The sequence below is a fragment of the Australozyma saopauloensis genome, chromosome 1 (genome assembly GCF_035610405.1).
Source record: "Australozyma saopauloensis chromosome 1, complete sequence".
Taxonomy (NCBI): domain Eukaryota; kingdom Fungi; phylum Ascomycota; class Pichiomycetes; order Serinales; family Metschnikowiaceae; genus Australozyma; species Australozyma saopauloensis.
In genome coordinates, this window is record NC_086131.1 from 956,116 (window position 1) to 980,097 (window position 23,982).

At 45.0% G+C, this 23,982-nt stretch overlaps 7 protein-coding genes across 7 annotated transcripts; 5 read left to right on the forward strand and 2 right to left on the reverse strand.

Annotated features, from left to right (window-relative positions):
- Positions 1-5: 5 nt before the first annotated feature.
- PUMCH_000440 (uncharacterized protein) lies at positions 6-275 on the reverse strand (the record flags this gene model as incomplete). Its single annotated transcript, XM_063019529.1, has 1 exon — positions 6-275. One exon carries the CDS (start codon positions 273-275, stop codon positions 6-8), a length of 270 nt encoding a protein of 89 aa, XP_062875599.1.
- Positions 276-2,088: 1,813 nt separating this feature from the next.
- PUMCH_000441 (uncharacterized protein) lies at positions 2,089-3,474 on the forward strand (the record flags this gene model as incomplete). Its single annotated transcript, XM_063019530.1, has 1 exon — positions 2,089-3,474. One exon carries the CDS (start codon positions 2,089-2,091, stop codon positions 3,472-3,474), a length of 1,386 nt encoding a protein of 461 aa, XP_062875600.1.
- Positions 3,475-5,040: 1,566 nt separating this feature from the next.
- On the forward strand, positions 5,041-7,992 carry PUMCH_000442 (uncharacterized protein; the record flags this gene model as incomplete). Its single annotated transcript, XM_063019531.1, has 1 exon — positions 5,041-7,992. One exon carries the CDS (start codon positions 5,041-5,043, stop codon positions 7,990-7,992), a length of 2,952 nt encoding a protein of 983 aa, XP_062875601.1.
- A 1,177-nt stretch (positions 7,993-9,169) lies between these two features.
- On the forward strand, positions 9,170-10,588 carry PUMCH_000443 (uncharacterized protein; the record flags this gene model as incomplete). The annotated part of the gene is made up of 1 exon (XM_063019532.1): positions 9,170-10,588. The coding sequence occupies one exon, from the start codon at positions 9,170-9,172 to the stop codon at positions 10,586-10,588; it is 1,419 nt and encodes a 472-aa protein (XP_062875602.1).
- Positions 10,589-13,430: 2,842 nt separating this feature from the next.
- PUMCH_000444 (uncharacterized protein) lies at positions 13,431-19,073 on the forward strand (the record flags this gene model as incomplete). The annotated part of the gene is made up of 1 exon (XM_063019533.1): positions 13,431-19,073. One exon carries the CDS (start codon positions 13,431-13,433, stop codon positions 19,071-19,073), a length of 5,643 nt encoding a protein of 1,880 aa, XP_062875603.1.
- Positions 19,074-19,202: 129 nt separating this feature from the next.
- On the reverse strand, positions 19,203-20,465 carry PUMCH_000445 (uncharacterized protein; the record flags this gene model as incomplete). The annotated part of the gene is made up of 1 exon (XM_063019534.1): positions 19,203-20,465. One exon carries the CDS (start codon positions 20,463-20,465, stop codon positions 19,203-19,205), a length of 1,263 nt encoding a protein of 420 aa, XP_062875604.1.
- A 1,790-nt stretch (positions 20,466-22,255) lies between these two features.
- Positions 22,256-23,974, forward strand: PUMCH_000446 (uncharacterized protein; the record flags this gene model as incomplete). The annotated part of the gene is made up of 1 exon (XM_063019535.1): positions 22,256-23,974. One exon carries the CDS (start codon positions 22,256-22,258, stop codon positions 23,972-23,974), a length of 1,719 nt encoding a protein of 572 aa, XP_062875605.1.
- Between the last annotated feature and the right edge of the window lie 8 nt (positions 23,975-23,982).

The following is a 23,982-nucleotide window of genomic DNA, read 5'->3' on the forward strand; positions in this document are numbered from 1 at the left end:
AACCATCAGCTCTTCTCGGAGCCTGGTGTTTTTGGTCCTTCCCGTTTCAATGGCTGTACCATTTTCTTTATTAGACTCTGACGATACAATTCTGGATGAGTGTTTGTTGCAGTTGAGTTGTACATGAGTATATCTTTGTGCATCGCAATTGATGCTAGGGTGTCGCGGTGAATTTGTGTCGCAAATTCTTCACGAGTAGTTTCGGGATTGCCGAGTCCGATATACTTTGCCTTGTGGCGCAAGTACTGCTGATTTTCACGAACTTTGTCAGCCATGATGGGGTCAAGTGTTGAAAGTAGAAGTGGTACTGCACTAAATACGGGAACTAGAATGGTCGAAGAAATTCAAGTAAAAACGCGAAACAAAGAAACAATCAGCGACATCGTTTATAGAGTTTTGTTCGCGAATTTTTCACAAAGGTCTTCAATTTCTTTGCACCGGCGTTCGTGGTGTTGGGATCGGGTATTTTTTTGAAATGATTAAAGGGCTCTAACCTTACTGGCGACTTTGAGAAATTTATAGATGCATGCGGCGAGTGATCGCAAATACAAGATTTTCGGATTCATAAAACGAGTCTGGTGAACATTTGGCTATATTCGTGTATTCTATTTAATCACCTGTTCTATTGTAGAATTGCATAACTGTGGCAAATATCGTTTGAGAAATGTACCAGTACAATTATAGAGTGAGAAAATTCTCAGTTTGAGAAATAGCCTTTACAGTCCGAGGATCTGTGATGATCTTAAACTTCTGCTAAGTTTCTTTTGGGCCGGTGTTTCTCTGTGTTATGTGCAGGATATATGCATCTTGTCAAAATTTACGAACTCTAAGTTACTCTGGCCAAAGTTATCGATTTCCTTTTGCATCGGGACAATACATCGAACAATTTTATTGACAAAATTAGCCTTTGTCATGAATTCGTATATGGCTGGGAGATGAAGAATAGTTATACTCACCACTATTCTGCATTTGGTTTGAATCAGTTTCACTCTCCAGTGCATCGCAGTGCCTCTTCAGGATCCACTCATCCTATTGTGATAGAAGCTCTCATTTGATGCAACCTGAGTCTTTTTTCCATGACTCCAACTTACAAACTGAACAAAACTGTTTTATGGTGTAGGCTGAGAACCTTGTTCAAAACTATATCGAAGCTAGTAGCCATATGTGAGAAAGCCCACACAAATACCAAATTCCTAAGAAACTTTTGTAAAATCCTTCTATTCGCTTAATTCTTATCAAGAGCGCCGCCCGAGTACTATCTACAATAACGGAATGGGCAATTCAAACTGCGGAAGCGCCCTCCTCTATCAAGACTGCAGAGACTGCAGCGACTTCAACGGTTCTGCAACCAATCCAGATATGCAGCACAGTGTTAGTCATCCATACGTAGCGTAGGTGATTGGATAAGTGTATGGAGCTATAGCGCTTGAGAGACATTGTATTTTTTTTGCAACAATTCTATTACCCAACGATTACTCTATTCCCCTCTCCAAAACTTTCAAAGTGGACCTTCTCGGAATTCCTGCGGACAGGCATACCCGCCCCTCCCTCACGGATGACTGTGCCCTATACTTTCACCTTCGAAGAAAAAGGTACTGGTCAGGAATACTTTCAGGGTCACAAAACATTTTCCGGTAAAATCATCTTTAATCCCTTTGTAGCTCTATCAAAAATTTGAACTGAAATTCTGTTGTAGCCACTGTCGTGAGTGGTATTTGCGAGACCAGGCCCTGCACAGATGCCGTTTATTTAATCCTCCCCGATCCTACCTTCTCCACAAATACCCATATAATTCCTCCTCAAGGTGGTGATACACAACCCAGCACTCCAAAAGTGCCCGTAATTCTTCATTTCTAGTCTTCCTTATACTCCGGGACTGAACCTATTTAATTTCGTGCGGGATCTCGTCCATAGAATCCTCCTTGCCCTTATCTATTCCCAGGGGTCTGTCAATCTGACCGAACCTTTTTTTTAAGTAGCGCTATCGCATTCCGAACGCAAGTTTTATAGAAGAGACCTTTCTGGCTGGATCTCGTCTCAAGTGCCGCAAGTCGCACCCACCATCGTACCCGTTCTATAGATTCAAACATGTCATCTCGAAAACCAAGCCAGCCAAGTGCAGCTGAATTGATCCAGGATCTTGACGATGCGTCGCTCAAGATATTCTCCATGTATCAGAATAAGTCGTACTTGCCTCATAATGAGCGAGTGCAGAATATTGCATGGAGAATCCAGAATCAGAAGGCCATGAAACAGGCCAGCACTCGTGTGGTGAAGAAACAAACGCCTGTGCGGCAAAAACGATCGTCGTCGTCATTCACTGCAGACGCAGAAGAGTTCGATTACGTGGCTCATATACGTAGAATATCCCAAGAGGAATATGGCCTGGATGCCAATAAATCTCTGAAATCTTCGTCCACCATGTCAACGACAAGCTCGTATTCCGGTTCGAATTTCAATCCTCGAGATGGGAAATTCCATCATTCAAAGGTTGATGGCGCCTTGGACATGCTTGGTTCTACGCCTATGGCTACGTCCATGCTGGTCCCTCTGAGTATAAACCCGGTGTCTGTGTTCGCAAAAACACCATCACGGGCACCACTACGAAAATCCATTTCTCAGCTGAAAACAACCAAGCCTAATGCTCCTAGCACTTTTCTCAGCTCTTACATTAATCTGCTTGAATCAACACTAAAAAATGATTACAAGATGTCTCCAAGCTCCAGCAACCTGCAAGCTTCGCCATCAGTTGCCAGTTTAACCGATGCTAGCGCATCCAAAAGAACTCTCCAGTGCTCGAACTGTAAAACCAAGACGACTCCGTTGTGGCGTAAAACTAATCATGGAGACGTCTTGTGTAACGCCTGTGGTTTGTTTTATAAATTGCACGGAATCTTACGCCCCGTCAATACGGCTCAGAATTCTAGCAATCAGACTTTTGCTCCAAGCAGTTTAGGTCAGAACCAGGGAACTCTTCCAAATCAAACAGGCTACCCTGTGAAAACACCTAACTCCATCAATATGAACCCAAGCAGATCTCAAATGGGGCAATACAACGAGCTTTCACAATCTACCAGGCCCTCCGGTTTTCACGGCCGTCAAAACAGCTTCAAAGACCAACTATATTCATCCAGTGCTCCAAACTACTCGCAACTAGATAATGTCCCAGATGATGTTAATTCATTTTTGCATTCTCAGTATGGTGAGCCCCAGTCATCTTTAGATTTCAACATGAACAACAATCAAAATTCTACTTCGAATGGCGCTGATGAGATTGATAAATTGCTTAATGTGAACTTGTTTCAACTGGATACCTTCGTTATTGGTTCAGATAAGCACAAGACTGACGTGGACATTGATGCATTTACATTTGGTGACGGTGCAACAGACGAGATACTCATAGACAAGAGGCAACCAAGTTCAAACTCGTGGAACTGGTTAGACTTCAATTCAACTACGAGCGGTGATATGTAATTCACCTGCAGCTTATCATGGATTATTAATTATACTGAGACAAGTCAAAAGCAATGTCAGCAAGAGATTCTCAAACTTTGATCATAATGCTGTCAGAATTGGGGTTCTGTAGTTATTGAAAACTATTCGATACTTGCCTAGTATTATGGTTGAACCTAATTGTCGTGTGTATGCGAATGAATATTCAAAATCTACATAAAATGAAGTAGACCTTTTTGTACGATGAATTAAATTTAAAGCATTCCGGACGTCAAGCGACCCATAGATGCTTCTCTCAGAATACTAAATGGCAAGATCCATACTCAGCGAAAAATATAGTTTATGTGCAGATTAATTCAATTCCAAACAAGGAAGTAATTACATGCATCTGCCTGCATGCAACGATACTCAATTTTTCAGTCCATTAGTTTCTGTCAAGCATCTATGAGGAAGAAGTCCAATTAGTCTTCAATGACTTTTTGCGAACCAAATTGAATTGTGACTTGAGTATCTGTTGTCTTACACTAGTGTGCAATTCTACTGTCTCCGTTCTTCTAGGCCACTTATTTCTTTTTTCTGCAAACGCCCTTGCTTTCTCGATGCAGTCACTGATTTGCCTTGCAGAATTCCAATTTTTCGGAGAAACATGACGGAAGAGGTGGGAGTAGAGGAAAAAACATGCTGTCATAGTTACTCTGTATCTGGAAATCTATAACAAAGGCGCTGGATTAGTTTGCGGTACCCTCTTACCTCTACACTAAACAGGTTTAAGCTCCTTCCATGAGGATTCTAACCAGAATAGATGAGCTCTGAAATTCATTGGGAATCGGAGTTTCGTCACCAGACGTTTGGGGCGCTGTTACCAGTTCTCTTTTTTTAGCGTCAATCCTTGACTTAGGGCATCCCCTTCGGATTGACTGTTTCAATTTGGCCGATCGAAAAAGGCGATCTGCAGGCGCAGCTGTGCAGCGCTTAAATTGCCCACATAGTGGCGGGACGAGAACGGCCGCTACATCGACGTCACCTGGACAAAATCAACCGGAGATTTCATGACAAACAAAAGTCCATTCTCAGAAGAATCTATCAGTTGATCGATCAAGCTCTAACTATATTCTTCTGAGACAACGGCATCCGTGAGGCTCTCCGAGAAGCTAGGTGAAGCCCTGTATACGAGCGGTGCATACACACCTATTTACCTCTTCTACCTTTCCGGGACACTAGTTATTCTTAGCCTATCCCTTCAAATTGGACGTCTTTGCAAAAAAGGTAGTGTTCCTTTCCAAAGCCCGGTTTGTTGCAGAACAGAACACTGTCGCACATATTCCATTTTTTTGCGTTTGCAACGTGGGGCCTGCACTGTCTCCGTTTTTGTTCCAATAACAACATCTACAAATTGCACGGTCTCTTTCCACCTACCCGATTATTCATCAGTATAGTGCATCTGCTCCTCTCTCTATCTTTCTCCAAACCCCCTGTGTGATCAACATACAACAGCATAAACTTGAGGAAAAGAAAGCCAACTCTGATCTGTTATAGCATCAGTTCTCACAGCATCTTTGTCTCAATTTCATTGTATAGGAGCAAGAAATGGGTCTTCTTTCCAGACTTCGGTCGCACGAAAACAGCCCCAAACCACAAACAAAACGGGGCAACGGGCATAAAAGAGGTCTCACGTCGGGCTCGTCGTCCGCCAGTGAGTTCCTGGCCACGTCCTTTTCGTCCCACTCATCTGTAGACTCTCCAAAACTTGTAGAGAACCACAAGGACCAGAGCACCAGAAAGCCCCCGCCAGCGGCCATTGAGCTTCCGAAAAGAGGCATGGACACGCCGCTGCAGATGCATCCAATGCCGGGGCAATATAATGGGGCCAACAAAGGTCCGATGAGACGCAGCCCGAATGAGCCAGAACCAAGCTCTCATTCGCAACACCATCCACAACAACAATATCAGCAAGCTCCACAGGCACAACATAGTTACCAACACAACGGCGGGAGACCGCAGTCCTCGTTTAATTTGCCCAAGACACGCGTGAACCAGGTCTATAACCAGGACTATCCATCTCCACAGATGCATCCTCCATCCGGACTCTCGAGGGGCGTTTCCGATCTCAGTTTGTCGGAAACGGACTACTCCAGCTCGGACATCAATTCGGGCACTGAGTGCGACGACGATCTGGAATTCTCTGCTGCCCAGAATCATCCATACTATAATCAGTGGAAGCAGTACTACCAGGCGATGGCGCTGTATCAAGCGCTCATGGCGCAGAAGCAAGGCGGGGGTAACGTTTCGGCCAGAAACTCGATGTTTCCAGGAGCTTTACCTTCATCGCGAATTCCTTCCGCGCTTCTGTTGCATTCTAGATCGGCGTCTGCTGCAAATAACTTCGACGCTACTATGAACGTGTCTGACAATAACTTGCTCAGAAACAGCAGAAAATGTACAATGAAATCCAATAGGTCCGCCTCTGTTCCGCTGTTGTACCAGAATGGCACCGTTGAAAGGAGTAACACTCGGTCAGTGTCTGTCGACGTCTCGGCTCCCATCCAGACTTTGGATGACAATTCACCAGAAATCATCGACGACAAACCAACACAGAGTGTGCTAGTGGCATCTCCTTCCAAGCGCGCTTCCCACAATTTGCATGAGATGTTGAGCGAGCCTCGGGGCACTCGTCAAATCTCTGATTACGGCGCGTTCTTGCAGAGTGATGATGATTCACGTCTGTCCTCTCCTGAGCCCCAGCCTCGTAATCCTGAGCCCTCTAAGTTATCTACTGTCAGTCTGCCGGGTTCAGAGGATGATATCCTTCACGACTTAGAGGTCTACTCATTGCCCCCCGAATCTCCCAAAAAAAGTGTTGGCTTTGAACCGCCCACGATTCCAGGCGACGATTTGAACAGACAGAATTCGTCCGCTTCTACAACCTCATATAACTCTTTGCAGAGTGAAAAGAACTTCTTCGTCAGCAAAACTCCGCACAGGGTTTCTACCATAACTTCTCAATCCCTGGCTCGTATTGCTAAAGTTCAGAATAGTGGCCCAACATTTGTGCCTCCAATGGCCGGCCCACCGCCACCAATTTTTACGAACACCCCACGTGAGGTTCCAGAACCAATGACAGCCTACAACCCAGGTACGGGTACGGAACTTCATAGACACAGCATGATTAATCTCAACGCGCCTCCCACACAAATGTACATGCAAGCAGTACCTCAACAGCATTACCAATCGCAGATACTGCCAATGAGACCTTATCTGATGTACCAACCTCAGCTTCAACAAATGATGGCTCCACAAGCCTCCGCGCCAACCTATTCCACAGATCCCGTCATAAATCAGCGCATCGAGGAATTTATTCAATTGCGCAGCATTATTGCTTCTGGTAACAAGACTCTCGAATACCGATTGAAGTGGATGAAAATGTTGCTCATTGCGGTGAACTACAAGCTCTTTTCTTACATCAACGTGAGGGGCAGCGCTGTAGCACCTGATCAGGTAATGGCCAACAAACACTTGTTCATCAAGTCATTTGTCACCCATTTGCAAAAATTGCTTCGAGAGCTTGATTCCAACAAAGATCCAAGAAAAAACAAGATGTTTGCAGAGGTATGCTACGTTCAGGGCTGTCTCTATATGAATGACTTCATCGAGAAATATAGTCAAGACTTTGGGTTCGAGCGCCATGACGGTGAAGCTGAGCGCTTCTTCCAGCATTGCTTGGAATTGGACCCAGCTTGCTTCCGGGCTTACTATAAGTTAGGAGAACTTTACGAATCTCACGAAACAGAAGAGAAATTTGACATGGCATTGGAACATTACAAAGAGTCTGCTAAAATGGGCTACAACAAAGCCATCTACAAAGTTGCCTTGATCTTCTTGTTTGTCCCCAAGGTTCGTCTGATTAAGTTCTATCGGTATTTGAAAGATTTGGCCAGCATTGATATGGAGTCAACTGATATACAGCTTGAGGGCCCTGACCGCGAAGAGTTGGAAGAGGTTGTTGGACTGGCTCTGTTTCAGCTCGGCAAAGTGCACGAGGGTATCTATCCTGGAGATTTGACCCTTGAAGACGAGTTTGTCACCGAAGCAACGTCTATCGCAAAAGTGGACTACGCAAAAAGTCTTTCGTTTTACAATAGGGCAGCCAAAGTGCACTGCCTTGAAGCACAAGTTCGTTTGGGTCGTATCTATGAATTTGGAGAATTGAACAGAAAGCCAAATGCTGGAAAGTCCATCCAATGGTACATTAAGGCGTCGACCTCTCCTCTCAAGTTTAAGCGTCACCCTGAGGCCATGTTGGGAGTCAGCAGATGGTTCCTCAAGGGCTCAGATGGCACCAGTAAACATATTCCATATCCAAACCCCGAGACGGCCATCACATGGTGTGAAAGAGCCTGCAAGGAGTTCAAGTATCCAGAGGCATACTATCAAATGGGCCTCTTGGTTGAAGGGGATTTCGTGAAAGGAGACGCATATGAGTGGTTCGCCGAGGCGGCTCAACATGGACATGCCGAGGCACAAGCCAGATTGCACACATAACAAAACTTCATCTCAGCATTTGAAACATAATAATGAACAATTTAATTCGAAATCACCAAGACGTGAAGGGCACATTGTAGGGTCCCAATTCATACTGGGCAGCGTAAACAGTAAAGATCAAAATCAAAGACGATTAAAGATATGTTGAAATGGCGCAAATATTAAGATATGTTGAAATGGCGCAAATTTTTAATGTAAATTTACTAATTATGTATGACATGACCCCAAAAAAACACATCCATTTGGTTTCGTCTGGTCCTGAAAAATCTCTGCACCCTGCAGTCCCGCTGTACCACTGCCAGCGTTTTACTGCGGACCCCAAATTTCGTCTACTCCACAGACTCGACTCTTTTCCAACCCGGTACAAAAGAGCAGTGTCCCTCGAATTGCGTCCGTCATGTCTGCAAACACACAATTTTTCTGTATGTATCGTTTGCCCGCGTGGAAATTGGGATGATCCATCTCAGGCCAACGATTGACCAAGAGTGAATACGAGTTGAAGCATTTACGTTCCATTCGTCCTTTGAGTATTTCAGTTGAAAGAGTACATTTTATACTTTCCTATTGTATGCCCTCGACTTATGCTTTATTTGTAAAGATGGGCGCGTCTTTCTCTTGTCAAACTTGTCTTTTGGCAGTATTCATCTGTCCCCCATCGGGATTCAGTAGAGTGCCTCTCACTTGAGCCTTTCAGTTGAGCTCCTTCTAAATTCACCTCTTTGTGCAATCTGTGGCCCTCACCCCTCAAAGTAATTCATAGACTCATGTACTAACTCCAGGCCGCCAACCCAAGTCGATAGACTTGATCCAAGACTACAAGGAGATCGAGGGTTTCCCCAAACCAACTCTGGAGGTGAGATGTACGTCCTACAGTGCCAACGGTGACTACTTGGCATATACACAACCCACGGGTGTCGTTGTGGTCAACACCAAGGAGGGCCTGCCTTCCAACCAGATTGCAGCCAACATTGACGTGAAAGACACCTTCGACTTGATTTTTTCTCCGGACGGGAAGTACTTGACCCTCTGGACAAAGCCAGTGGTGCTCAATAAGGAAAGCGGTGTCTGGTCCGACAACGTCTTGTTGTATGATGTGGAGGCCCAACAAGTCCTCACTCAATGGTCCAACAAACACCAAGCCGGATGGCAGCCACAGTTCACCCATGACGGCAAGATCATGGCCAAAAACTACAACAACAAGGAAATCCACTTCTACGAGTTGAACTCTGCATTGGACATCAAGAAGCCCACCCACAAGTACCGCGTCCAGGACAAAAACGCATCTTTCCAGACATTCAAGCTCAGTCCCGGTCTCAATCCGTCCGTTGCTGTGTTTATTCCAGAAAAGGGAGGCAAGCCTGCCGAAGTGGTCATTTATAACATCCCCAGCTTCAACCAACCCATCTGCTCGAAGAACTTCTTCAAGGCCGAGAAGTGTCAATTGGTGTGGAATGCATTGGGAACTGCTTTGCTAGCTCTTGCCTCCACGGACCATGACACAAGCAACAAGTCCTACTATGGAGAAACCAACTTGTATTTATTGGGCATTGCTGGCTCCTACGAAAGAATCGACTTGAAGAGAGAGGGTCCTATCCACGACATCACTTGGTCGCCTCTGGCCAGAGAATTTGCTGTCTCTTACGGTTACATGCCATCGGAGACCACGTTCTTTGACTCCAGAGGTAACTCCATTCACTCTTTGCCAACAGCTCCAAGGAACACCATCTTGTACTCTCCACATGGAAGATACGTGTTGGTTGCTGGATTCGGAAACTTGCAAGGTAAGGTCGATGTCTACGATCGCCAAGATAAGTTTTCCAAGGTATGCACATTTGAGGCTGACAATACCTCCGTGTGTGAATGGTCTCCTTGTGGTAGATTCATCTTGACTGCAACCACCTCCCCTAGATTGAGAGTGGACAACGGATTGAAGGTGTGGCATGCCAGTGGTAAATTGATTTACTTGAAAGAATACCCAGAGTTGTTCTCCATATCCTGGAGACCTCAAAAGATCGACAGATTCCCTGCATTGAGACAATTAGAGGCTTGTCCTGAGCCAGATGCCTCCGCTAAAGAATTTCTTGCCAAGAAGGCTGCTGCAAGTGGAGGTAACGTAGTCAAGAAGGCAGGCGCTTATAGACCACCCCATGCCAGAGTTGCTGGTGTTGCTGCTCCTGCTACTACTTTGTATCAGAAGGAGATGCAAAAGAACGTTGCATCTGAACCATACGTGCCGGGATTTGCGGCCAAGAGAGTGGTTCCAGGCGCAGCCCCTCCACCTGTGGCAAAGGAGTCGAAGGCTGCAGCAAAGAACAGAAAAAAGAGAGAAGCCAAAAAGGCTACAGATGAAGCTACGCCTGAGCCTGCTCCTGTTCCTGCCTCCGCTGGGTCAGCTTCCGCTGTTGGAAGCGTTGTTGGTGGTGTTGTCTCGTTGGAGGAGAAGAAAATCAGATCGTTGTTGAAAAAGCTTCGGGCTATAGAGACCTTGAAGATGAAACAGGCACAAGGAGAGCCTTTAGAAGACACACAGGTTAGCAAGATTAATAAGGAGGATGAGCTCAGACGTGAGTTGAGCAGTTTGGGGTGGACCGAGTGATTCTTGATACTATTCTATAGAAATAAAATTGCACATACCTTAATCTACATATTCACTTTGTACCTATGAGGATTAGAAAAATTTGATTCGGTATGCTATTTGGTCTGGTAAGCCGAAAACAATCCTTCGAACAAAAACATTCATCGGTTCTACATTAATGAGGTAACTTTTTCAGTCAATAATATTTTCTTGACAATTCGACTGAAATTGTGTTTCTCAGATGAATGATTGAAAAAAACGAGAACTTCATCCCAGAGCTTGTGCAACAGTGGAGTTTAGACAAAAGGGAAGTGGTCTGTTGGCCGTGATTGAACGGTCGTGGGCGCAAATTGTCTTTTATGAGTATCTATTCAATTGCTTCGTATCTAATTACTTAATTTTGAGGAATCTTGTGAGCATTGAAAATTGCGTGCTTATACATTATTTGTAAGAATTGACAATCTCTGGATAAAATGCTGATCGGTTGCAAATAGTGAATTTGAAAGAATTGATGAAACAAAATCGCATAGTTTTAGCTTGTAATTAGTAGTTCTCTTTTACAATCCTAATTTCATGAAAATACTTAACTTGAGATTCCATTCTTGTAAACATCAAGTTTTACACTCCCTTAGGTCAATTGATCGACTCGTAGGTCTAACATTTGTAAGCAAAAAAGAAAAGTTGAGTTGTTTGGTAACAAACATATCGATCACAATAAAAATAAACAATAAAACGTTTCAGTTTTACCATGTCACAATAATACGTGTCAAAAGGATGTCTCGAAATTCCACCATAACACCAAGTGTGTTTGTGATGGTTTGCAGCCACTAGTTTCCGGAGATATCAATGCAAGACACCAGAATCCAGAAAAAAAGAAAACCAAAAAGACAAAAATACAAAAAGACATCAATGCTTGAAATCCCGATATCCGAAAATCATCCCGCCCGCATCTTTTCTCCTTCCTTGGCTCCCACGTCTTGGACCCTGGGAACCCCTGGTCGTGCCCACCTCGCGAAGTTTCTGCCACCTCTGGGACATTTTCTACTATCGTATCCATCACTCTATCATCACTGATCGTTGAAGAAAGGTATGTACAAAACACCGATCCATGAAACAAAGCAGGGATTCCAGCAGAATTGAGCCTCGCCCCATTTCTGCGGATATCGCCCCTGTTTAGATTCTGGAGGATCCAGCTTGTAACTGTTTCAGAGACTCAAACACAGTGTAGACCTGTTTTTATTGAGTTTTTTTTGAGAAGTATTTGACCGTTGGCGAATATGACAAGATTTAGATGTGAACGAATGACCACGCGGCCTTTTGCCTACTAGTGAGCGAAGAGTACCCTATTGTATAGTGAGTTGACAGAGACAACGAGTATATGAGACGAGCACGAGTATATGAGACGAGCACCACAAGAGTGAAGAGAGTGAACTTTCATGATTTGACCAGTCGAAAAGAATTTTGAGAAACCAGTGAGAGTGTGAACATAGACGCTGTGTGAACATTGAAGCAGTGGATGATAGATGCTGTGAGTGATGGATTCTGTGCTTGAGGTGATCCCATGGAGAATGAACACACATCCTTTCCTTGCACAACAGAAGCCGAGGAAGCTAGACAACAGATGGTGAGGCATAGATTATTTGTGACTTTATTCTTTTCCTAGGTGATCCTTGGCCATTTCAGAAACTGTCCACCGATAAAGTACTACGACCCGGACATGTGAATCGCCTACATTAGACAAAGATCTACTAATTGATTTCGAGATGGATCTGTTCAAGTGACTCTGGAATTGGTTCTTACATCTTGACCGTACCTAAGGTTAGTGCTACTTCAATCGGCTACAGCATCTAGGGAAAAGTCGAACCAAGGCTCTGAGAAATCGCGGCAGGTGAATTCTGATTAAAAATTCATCATGATTTCCCAATGTCCGATATCCGATGCCCAATTCTTCCGAGTCTTTCACATTCTTCATCACCTTCAATGTCCTCATACTCTACTCTCCCTCTCTGGCTCTGGCGGTTTGCCACGAATTTCTTTTGATCCAGGTTCACGTGACGTCTGTAAGGAAGAATCGTCGGGCCGGCATCCTGCACTGCTACCTGTAGGCGGTGGTCCAAGGAGCCCTCCAGTTGCAGGTCTCTAGCGTGGTTAATTGCGGTCACGTGCGCAGATCCTACAGGGACGCTCCAAGCTCTTCCCGAGGTGCCTATACCATCGCGTGTACGATCCCAGGAACAAACGCGCCGGTGTTCTCGCGTCAAACGAAAAGCATTTCATTCCAAAACTCCCCAGTTTCAAAGAAATACTTTCGCGTGCCCCCGAGAAGCCTTTCCGCAAAAAAAATTCCCCTTACACCACCGCTCGAACTTTAGCACCAGATGCATTTAGGCGCAGTCTACTCCTGCTGCAGGGACTGCAAACAAGCGCGTATATGTTCCGCCCACTCCTATTTGGATGTTCGAGGCATCGTGCTATTTTTGTGCACAAAATTCCTGCGTGGTCTTATCGTGCCTTTTCTTTTTTTTTTTTTACGCTCCCGGTTATAACTCGCACTGTCTCCCCGTGTACCAGTCTTCTTACTCTAGACATTCTGGAGCCACTCCCTTCAGTATCTCGCCTCGGCCTCGCCACTGTCTTTCGCTTCTCTCTTTTGCGCTCTTCGCACAAAGTGAACTCTGAAACTTCGAAATCTAGAATCGACCAGGTCAAGATAAGCACACTCCGGCAAATCACACCAGAACCATCGTGCAACCTCTTCGATCTCTCACGTCTAATTCGCTAATATTCTTACTTCCCGTGGATCACATCTGAACATTACACTACTATCCTTTACAAGTCCGTTCCGGAAAACTAACCTTCACAGATGTCTTACGACAACAATCACAACAATCAGAATTACTACGAGCCCCAGCAGCCGATGGGTGAGGGTGACCCTTACTACGCTCAGGGCTCGTACAACGACATGGGTCAGCCCATGAACTACAACCAGGGTGGAGAGTACTACGACCAACAATACCAACAACAGCAGCCGTACGATGAGAACTACCAGAACTACGGCAACAACGGTATGGGCTACAACGGTCCCCCAGAGACCTTCTCCGAGTTCTCTGGCCAGGGTGGTACAGGCTACGACCAGTATGGTGCACAATACACTCCATCCCAGATGAGTTACGGCGGTGGAAACACCTCGGGCACCTCCACTCCCATCTACGGTGGTGCTGGCAACTACGACCCACTGCAGTTCCAGGCCACCTCCAGCTTGCCTTACCCTGCCTGGTCTGCTGATGTGACCGTTCCCATCAAGGTGGAGCACATCGAGGACATTTTCATCGACTTGACCAATAAGTTTGGATTCCAAAGAGACTCCATGCGTAACATGTTCGACTACTTCTTGACCTTGTTAGACTCGCGTGCTTCTCGTATGGCTCCGCTGCAAGCCTTGTTGTCCTTGCACGCCGACTACATCGGTGGTGAGAATGCTAACTACAGAAAGTGGTTCTTTGCCTCTCAGCAAGACTTGGATGACTCGATTGGATTCAGCAACATGAGTCTTGGTAAGATCGGTAAGAAGGCCCGTAAGGCTACCAAGAAGTCCAAGAAGGCTCTGGCAATCAGTGATGAGGTTGGCCAAGACGTTGACGCTTTGGCAACCGAGCTCGAGGGCGACTACTCTTTGGAAGCTGCTGAGATCCAGTGGAAAGCCAAGATGAACAGTCTTACTCCAGAGGAGCGTGTTCGTGACATTGCTCTTTACTTGTTGTTGTGGGGTGAGGCCAACCAGGTCCGTTTCACTCCTGAAACCCTCTGTTACATCTACAAGTGTGCCAAGGACTACTTGTTGTCGCCAGCCAGCGAGCAACAACCTCCTATGCAAGAGGGTGACTACTTGAACAGAGTCATCACTCCACTTTACACTTTCTTGAAGTCGCAAGTGTACGAAGTCCACGAAGGTCGTTTCGTGAAGCGTGAGAAAGACCACAACAAGATCATTGGATACGATGACGTCAATCAGCTCTTCTGGTACCCAGAGGGTATCTCCCGTATTATAACTTCCAACGGCGACCGTCTCGTGGATATGCCAAAGGAGACTCGTTACTTGTCGTTAGGAGATGCCGATTGGGATAACGTGTTTTTCAAAACCTACAAGGAGACACGTACTTGGCTTCATTTCATCACTAACTTCAACCGTATCTGGGTCATTCACGTGGGTATGTACTGGATGTACACTGCCTACAACTCCCCTACACTCTACACCAAGAACTACGTTCAAACTGTTAATAACCAACCTACCGCGCTGTCCAAGTGGTCCGCACCTGCAATTGGTGGTGCTGTTGTTTCGCTCATCCAGATTTTTGCTACCCTTTTCGAGTGGACATTCGTCCCACGTGAGTGGGCCGGTGCTCAGCATCTTACACGTCGTTTGATGTTCCTCATTCTAATTTTCATTGTGAACTTGGCTCCACCAGTGTTTTCCTTCTACTGGGCTGGATTGCTGTCCATTTCCAAGACAGCTCATATTCTTTCCATCGTCGGATTCTTTGTCTCCGTTGCCACTCTTTTGTTCTTCTCTGTCATGCCTCTTGGTGGTCTTTTCACCCCATACTTGAACAAGAAATCTAGAAGATACATGGCTTCGCAACAATTCACCGCCAACTTTTACAAGTTGAAGGGATTGGACATGTGGATGTCTTACTTGCTTTGGTGTCTTGTTTTCGCTGCTAAGTTGGCTGAATCTTATTTCTTCTTGACTCTTTCCTTGCGTGATCCAATCAGAAGTTTGTCAACAATGGTCGTTCGTTGTAACGGTGACTATTGGTTTGGAAACAAATTGTGTCAACAACAAGGACGTATTGTCTTGGGTTTGATGATTTTGGTTGATTTGTTGTTGTTCTTCTTGGATACTTACATGTGGTACATTGTCTGTAACTGTGTCTTCTCGATCGGTCGTTCTTTCTACTTGGGTATTTCTATCTTGACCCCATGGAGAAACATCTTCACCCGTCTTCCAAAGAGAATTTACTCCAAGATCTTAGCTACTACCGAGATGGAAATCAAGTACAAACCAAAGGTTCTTATTTCCCAAGTCTGGAATGCCATTGTTATTTCTATGTACAGAGAGCATTTGTTGGCCATCGATCACGTCCAACGTTTGTTGTACCACCAAGTTCCTCTGGAGGATGAGGGTAAGAGAACCTTGCGTGCTCCAACTTTCTTCGTATCCCAAGATGACAACAGTTATGACAACGAGTACTTCCCACGTAACTCTGAGGCAGAGAGACGTATTTCTTTCTTTGCTCAATCTTTGGCAACTCCTATCTTGGAGCCTTTACCTGTTGACAACATGCCAACCTTCACTGTTTTCACTCCTCACTACTCCGAAAAGATCTTGTTGTCTTTGCGTGAGATTATCAGGGAGGACGATGAGTTTGCACGTGTGACTTTGTTGGAATACTTGAAACAATTGCACCCAGTCGAGTGGGACTGTTTCGTTAAGGACACGAAGATTCTCGCTGAGGAGACTGCTGATGATGACAATGTTGCTGATGAGGAGCGTCTGAATGAGGACGTTTTGAAATCAAAGATTGACGACTTGCCTTTTTACTGTATTGGTTTCAAGAGTGCTGCACCAGAGTACACTTTGCGTACTCGTATTTGGGCTTCTTTGCGCTCTCAAACCCTTTACCGTACCGTTTCTGGTTTCATGAACTATGCTCGTGCTATTAAATTGTTGTACAGAGTCGAGAACCCTGAATTGGTCCAATACTATGGCGGTGATGATCTCGGATTGGAAATGGCTTTGGAGAAAATGGCTCGCAGAAAATTCAAATTTGTTGTTTCTATGCAAAGAATGGCTAAGTTCAAAGACGACGAGATGGAGAATGCTGAGTTTTTGTTGAGAGCATACCCTGACTTGCAAATTGCTTTCTTGGATGAGGAGCCACCACTCGAAGAGGGTGGCCAGCCTCGTGTTTTCTCTGCTTTGATTGATGGTCACTGTGAGGTTTTGGAGAATGGTCGTCGTAGACCAAAGTTCAGAGTTCAATTGTCCGGTAACCCAATTTTGGGTGACGGTAAGTCTGATAACCAAAACCATGCTGTCATTTTCCACCGTGGTGAGTATATCCAATTGATTGATGCCAATCAAGATAACTACTTGGAGGAATGTTTGAAGATCCGTTCTGTTTTGGCTGAGTTCGAAGAATTGAACGTGGAACATGTCAACCCATACGCACGTAACCTTAAGAAGACTCAAGATGACACCCCAGCTCCTGTTGCTATTCTTGGTGCCCGTGAGTACATTTTCTCTGAGAACTCTGGTGTTTTGGGTGATGTTGCTGCCGGTAAGGAACAAACTTTCGGTACTTTGTTTGCCCGTACATTGGCCCAGATTGGTGGTAAATTGCATTATGGTCACCCTGATTTCTTGAATGCTACTTTCATGTTGACCCGTGGTGGTGTTTCTAAAGCCCAGAAGGGTTTGCATCTTAACGAGGATATTTACGCTGGTATGACTGCTATGTTGAGAGGTGGTAGAATTAAGCACTGTGAGTACTACCAGTGTGGTAAGGGTAGAGATATGGGTTTCGGTTCTATCTGTAACTTTACAACAAAGATTGGTGCTGGTATGGGAGAACAAATGTTGTCTCGTGAGTACTACTACTTGTCGACTCAGCTTCCATTGGACAGATTCTTGTCTTTCTACTATGGTCACCCAGGTTTCCACATCAATAACTTGTTCATTCAATTGTCTCTCCAGACTTTCATGCTTGTTTTGGCTAACTTGAACTCTTTGGCTCATGAGACGATTATTTGCTCTTACAACAGAAACCTTCCAATCACTGATCTCCTTAGACCTTACGGTTGTTACAACTTGGCTACCTCTGTTGATTGGATCAGACGTTATACTTTGTCCATCTTCATTGTGTTCTTCATTTCGTTTATTCCATTAGCTGTTCAGGAATTGATTGAGCGTGGTTTGTGGAAGGCTACTCAAAGATTCTGCAGACATTTTATCTCTTTGTCTCCACTCTTCGAGGTCTTCATTGCTCAAGTTTACTCGACTTCGTTGCTGACTGACATGACTTTTGGTGGTGCAAGATATATCTCTACTGGTCGTGGTTTCGCTACTTCGCGTATTCCATTTTCCATTTTGTATTCTCGTTTCGCCGACTCATCCATCTACATGGGTGCCCGTTGTATGTTGATCATTTTGTTTGGATCAGTGGCACACTGGCAAGCCCCACTTTTGTGGTTCTGGGCTTCCTTGTCTGCTCTTATGTTCTCTCCATTTATTTTCAACCCACATCAGTTCGCTTGGGAAGACTTCTTCATTGATTACCGTGACTTCATCAGATGGTTGTCGCGTGGTAACACCAAATGGCACAGAAACTCTTGGATCGGTTATATCAAACTTTCCCGTTCGCGTATTACTGGTTTCAAGAGAAAGTTGACAAACGATGTCTCTGAGAAGGGCGCCGCTGACACAACTCGTGCTCACAGAACCAACGTCTTGTTTGCTGACTTCCTTCCATGTGTGTTCTACACAGCTGCTTTGTTTGTGGCTTACACTTTCATCAATGCTCAAACAGGTGTTACTCAATGGGAGGTGACCGGAAGATCATCGACTGACCCTATCACTGTCAACTCCACTGTTAGAGTCCTTGTCTGTGCTTTGGCTCCTGTTGTGATTGATATGGGATGCTTGGGTGTTTGTCTTGCCATGGCTTGTTGTGCTGGTCCTATGTTGGGCATGTGTTGCAAGAAGACTGGTGCTGTCATTGCAGGTGTTGCTCATGGTGTGGCTGTGATTGTTCACTTGGTCTTCTTCATTGTCATGTGGGTCCTCGAGGGATTCAACTTTGCCCGCATGTTGTTGGGAATTGTGACCATGATTTACATCCAAAGAACTTTGTTCAAGCTCATGACTCTTTTGTTCTTGACAAGAGAGTTTAAGAATGACAAAGCCAACACTGCCTTCTGGACTGGTAAATGGTACGGAACCGGAATGGGTTACATGGCTTTCACCCAGCCTGCTAGAGAATTCTGTGCCAAGACTATTGAGATGTCTGACTTCGCAGGTGACTTTATCTTGGCTCATCTTATTCTTTTCATCCAATTGCCAATTTTGTTTGTTCCTTTGATTGACAGATGGCACTCAACCATGTTGTTCTGGTTGAAGCCTTCTAGATTGATCAGACCACCAATCTACTCTTTGCACCAGGCCAAGTTGAGAAAGAGAATGGTTCGCAAGTACTGTGTTTTGTGTTTCGCTGTGCTCATTCTTTTCGTTATTGTCATTGCTGCTCCTGCCGTTGCTGCATCTCATATTCCTGACGACCTCGGAATCAGCTTGAGCGGTGTGTTCCAAGGTATCTTCCAACCAAGAGGAGTCAACCAGAACGACACTGGTGCCGTTTCGTCTTGGTGGAGTAGTGACGGTGTCTCGATCACCTTCTGGTCTTTCACTCCTAGTGTGACCCGGACCTACACATCCAAGGCATTCTAGACGATGTCTTACTGTATTGTTAGTTACATAGATAAGAGAATAGAAATTTTTGATTTATTAATAATATAGACAATACTACTTCATCTTTGATATTACGGATCACCCATTAATAGCTCTATACTTGCTAGACTAGGGTTCCTGCAAGAGACTGACGTAGTTAGCCAAAATAGACTCACAGCTATCCGGAGAATTACACTCGATCCATTGTGCAACTAGGTCTCCAGAGAAGTAACTAATTGGATCAGTTTCTCTCTCTTCCTCAGGAACCAAGGGATTGTGCAGAGAACTGATCATTCTTGCAGGGACCAAGGCCAACTTTGAAAGGAAGTATGGGTGCCATTGCAAAATATGTGTGATTGCAGAATCGGGGCCAAACGGAAAATTATTGTATTGCAAAAACAACTTGTCCAGCCAAGTGTCAAGAATACCTTTCGCAATGAGGGTGTTTTTTAGCACGAATGAGCCGGTCTCGATCTTTTGCCTCGACTGTGTAAGGACGAGTTCAACATCTTCTGCTTTGGTGGACTCGTAGGACTTAATGATTCCAGTTGGCGGAATCAATGGGTGGCTTCTCATCATGGCACCATCCAAAGAAGCCGGGTTCAAAAGATATTCGGCGATGTCAACATCCCTGTTCATGATCAAAGAGTCCTCGTCAAGGAACCAAAACCACTCGGCGTGTGGGAATGCAAACATGGCTGCTCTCAAACAGAACAAACGAGCCCACTTTGATTTCTCCTGATCGGTATAGAACTCATAGTCGTTCATCTCAGCAACGAATTCTTGAGTCCAACGGACATACACACCGTAGTCGTACTTGATAGCATAGTCGACTCTGTTCTGGATGAGATTGACAAGTGACTGAAGCTTGTATTTCTCATAGTTGATGGCCGACACGATCACCACGCGTGGACTGTTGGAGCTACTGGTGGAGTCATAGACGTACTTGCGGCGGTTCTTGAAATCGTTTTTGATCTTGTTGTCAGGCAGAGCCGCGTTCTGCGTCTCTTCCTTTGTCTTTTGTTCCACGGGGTCTTTCTCATCGAAGTGGTTCAAAGAGACAAGATCGGCGCCCACACGACTGAACAACGTGTAGATGCCAAGCCCCTGCAACGCAGGCACATCTTCGATGGCCGGATAGATGAATCGCAGCGAGGTTTTGATGATCTCATGTGCGCCCTGAGGGTGTGCCGCCGGGTACTGATGGCTGCTGGCCGACCACTGGATCGATGGACCAGTAGGCTTGAAGAACCAGAAGACAAAGAGCACCACTGCAACCAACAGAATCCGTTTGGAGTACCAGGATTTGCTGCGGACGGAGCGGGACGGAGGAGTGGATAAAAGCCCGCCTTCGCCCGGGGGCACCATGGAAGTTTTAGCCCGGAACCGCATCTTTATGTGTACGCGCTTTCAGGAGGTCAGTGTACAAGCGAAGCGCAGACGGTTGGCGGAGAAGAGTACACTTTGGAGGATAGGGAGTATTGATGGTTGAGTTGTGAGTGTCTGCGCAACTGCAGGCAGTACGTGTCTGAATGCGGTGGCTGCAGGAGAGGAACAAGATCGGAATTTGGATGCAACGTGCCGATGGGGGTCGATAATTGTCATTGGAAAAGGCTGTTTTTGGAGGGAAATTATGATTTATGTGTTTTGATGTTCTTTTTGGAAGTTTAGGCGCCAGGATCGTGTTCTGTCAGTGTTGTTGGAGGTGGCATCCCTGCAGGTTCGGATCAATGACAGATCAAAAGGAGATGGCGTCCAGAGGGCGCTATACGGGAAGCATGCATGAATTCAAGGCCTCAACGGTGACTTTCGGAGCGGCAGCTTATAATTTTAGTTTTTATTTTGCGTAAACTTCACGAGGAAAATGTATAGGTACGAGTATTAATTCATATAGTTAACAGCTTCGCAAGGAGGATTCTAAGTCCATCTCGATGGTGAAGCTGTTCCGCTGGAATACCAAATTTTAAGTCTTGTATCATAGACTTGTAAAATATGAATGAATTTAGTCCATCTCATTCTTAAGAGAAAAGGACTGGGTCAGGTCGTGTTCGATGCTAGAGAATGCCATACTCAGTCCAGTTGGAACGCTGTACTCGAAGATACATGAACCTTTTGTTGGAACCTACTTAAATATTCATTACTATTCTTGATTGAATTTTTATCTGAATTCGACTCCGAGATAATTGTGGAATAAAGTCAATGTGTGATTTCAAGCAAATACAATCAGTACACATCTGCAATTGATCCTGCCAAAAGTAGTTTCTGAGTCGCCGTGATTTGGCAGTAACAGTTCAAGATTTGAAACGAATTAATTGTAATTTGCATCGTACAGTGTGAGAGTCTCACAGAAGCTTGAATAACACCACGTATGTGAACATTTTAGATTCAAGCTTCTGTCTACAATACTAGCTTAGCCGTAGTTCTAAGACATTCATGTCATTTAAGTGGTTAGGAGAAATCTTTGTAAAACGAGACCATACACTGAAAATCTAGTTATATGAATCAAGAAATCACACTGCAATTTGAGGCTTTTGTTCCTTTCTTTCTGTGACTAGATTCAAGTTCAGCAAGATGATCCCAATCACTATTCACAGGTTAGTACATAATAGCTTGAGTGACTATTCAAATGGAGCGCAATTGATAAAAATAATTGATGAATTTGCGCCGAAAAAGACTTCGGAAGGGTTGGTGTTCCGATTTCGCTTCCAACAATCGAAAAGCGCATTCTCCCCCGGTTCTAATTTCCAGGTAATATACACGCATCTCGAACCTGGATCCATTAAAGAAACAAAAGAAAATACATTTTTCTTTCCTGATTCAAGATTCACTGAATTCTTCACATCGACTTTACAAATACACATTCATTCATGCACAGATTGCAGGATTGCACGTTTTCCGATTCGGGCTAACGCACCATTTGTCTATTATGGATCATGCGGGCCGGTATATGAGCAGCGAAGCACAGCTAAGTCCGAGTGCATTCTCAGGCAGAAACCTAGTGTTTGTTTTCCAATTGCGGCTTGTTAATCAATTTGTGCTTTGAGGTATAGAGGTTCAAAATTCAATTTCTAAAATTGGACCATATCCCCCAAAAACTACCCTATATCCGATCCCCAGAACCACCATCTGAGATCCCGATCCAGTAAGCTGTAATCCTCTACATAGGACGATCAGAGAGGGAAATGGATTCCCTAACCCCTCTCCGTAGATATCTTGGCATAAAGTATATAAGACTTCGTAGTTTCTCTACAAGCTGTCCACGCAAGATGCCCACCGCGACCAGACCCCCCAAAGCTCCTAAAATTGAAGAATCGCCCTTTACGCACCCATGGAGTGACGATTTCTGGGGCCAGGCCGCGCCTAAAGGTGTAGATGAAGACATACTCATTACCATCAGTAGTGAGATCAGAAAAAAGCCCGACTGGGTGACAAAGTTCCAGAACCCGGAGATTGTTGCCAAGTGGAAGGACGAGCTCGAGCAGCAGGCGACCAATTGTCTGGACTTCAATGCAATCTACGAGTATGCTCTCAAGGAATTGCAATGGTACAAGGAACAGGAGGAGGGTGAGCTTGCGCAGAGTGGGTTCAAGTATTCTGTGAATGAGCAGGTCCTCTATAGTGACACGGCCATTTCTGAGGCCACGAAAAATAGCTTGAAGGAACAGGAGCAGAAATTCGAGGCCTCAATTGAGAAGGATTATCACCCTAACTCTCACAATATGGTCGTGGACGTGGTACATCCATCGTTGTATCCAATCGTATATGGCAGAACTCAAGAACTCGTTAATGGGGAAGTCCAAACAGTCGAGTACCTGGACGAAATTAAAAAGGTGAAGAAATTTGTTCCTGATACCGGAGCATCCAAAACCTTCCAGTGGCTTCCCGCAAAGATGACCTTCGACAAAGACTCACAGAGTTTCACATTCGTTTCCTACATCAACAACCTTCATCCAATTCAATTCGCCGAGCTCTACACCCAAATCTCCGACGTGTTCAATCAGAGTTTGCCAGGCTTGAAGCGTTGCTTGTCACACGCCCAATCGGAGCCATACACGAGAATCGATATTCCAGAGGGCGAAGAGGCCTATGAACAAGAATTCTACGATCTCAGGGACAAATTATACGATGCCGATGACTTGTCGGCAGAGGAAGAGTCCAATCTTGAGGAAGAGCTCGAGAAAAAGAAGGCCTCTCTCGTGAAGAAGATCTCTCCCGTTTGGGAGGGAGGCCCTACACTCAAGCCTTTCGATTTTTCCTACTTCGGAAACTTGAATGTGATTGTCAAGCTTGCCAACATAGAATTAACACCTGAGAATCCAAAGTACAATGGCGGTTCATGGCACGTCGAAGGTACAATTAATGAAGATATCGTTGCCACTATATTGTACTACTATGATGTCGAGAACATTGACGACTCGAAATTGTCATTTAGAGAGTCAATGGCCGATCCACGCTATGAACAAGGCGACGAATTCTTCTGCCAACACTACTATGGATTGCTGGATGGCGATATTATGGTCAGATCGCGCGGTTCTGAGGTTACAAAGCAAGACAGAGTTCTCATTTTCCCTAATGTGTTCCAGCATCATGTTGACGCATTCGAGTTGGCTGATAAAAGCAAACCTGGGCACAGAAAAATCTTGTGTTTCTTTGTGGTGGACCCATATAACAAGCTTGTGAAGAGCTCGGAGACAATACTCCCCCAACAAGAAGACTGGGCCAATGACAGCGAGCTTATGAATAAATTTTTCCCTGGAATCAATGGCCAAAGTACCATGACTCGTGCAGAAGCCTTGGAGTACAGGGAGAAATTAATGGCTGAGAGAAGTGCAGCGGTCGCCGCCGAGTTAGAAGATGACTTTTCAGCCTTCCACAGAACTTTCTCTCTTTGTGAACATTGATCGACAAT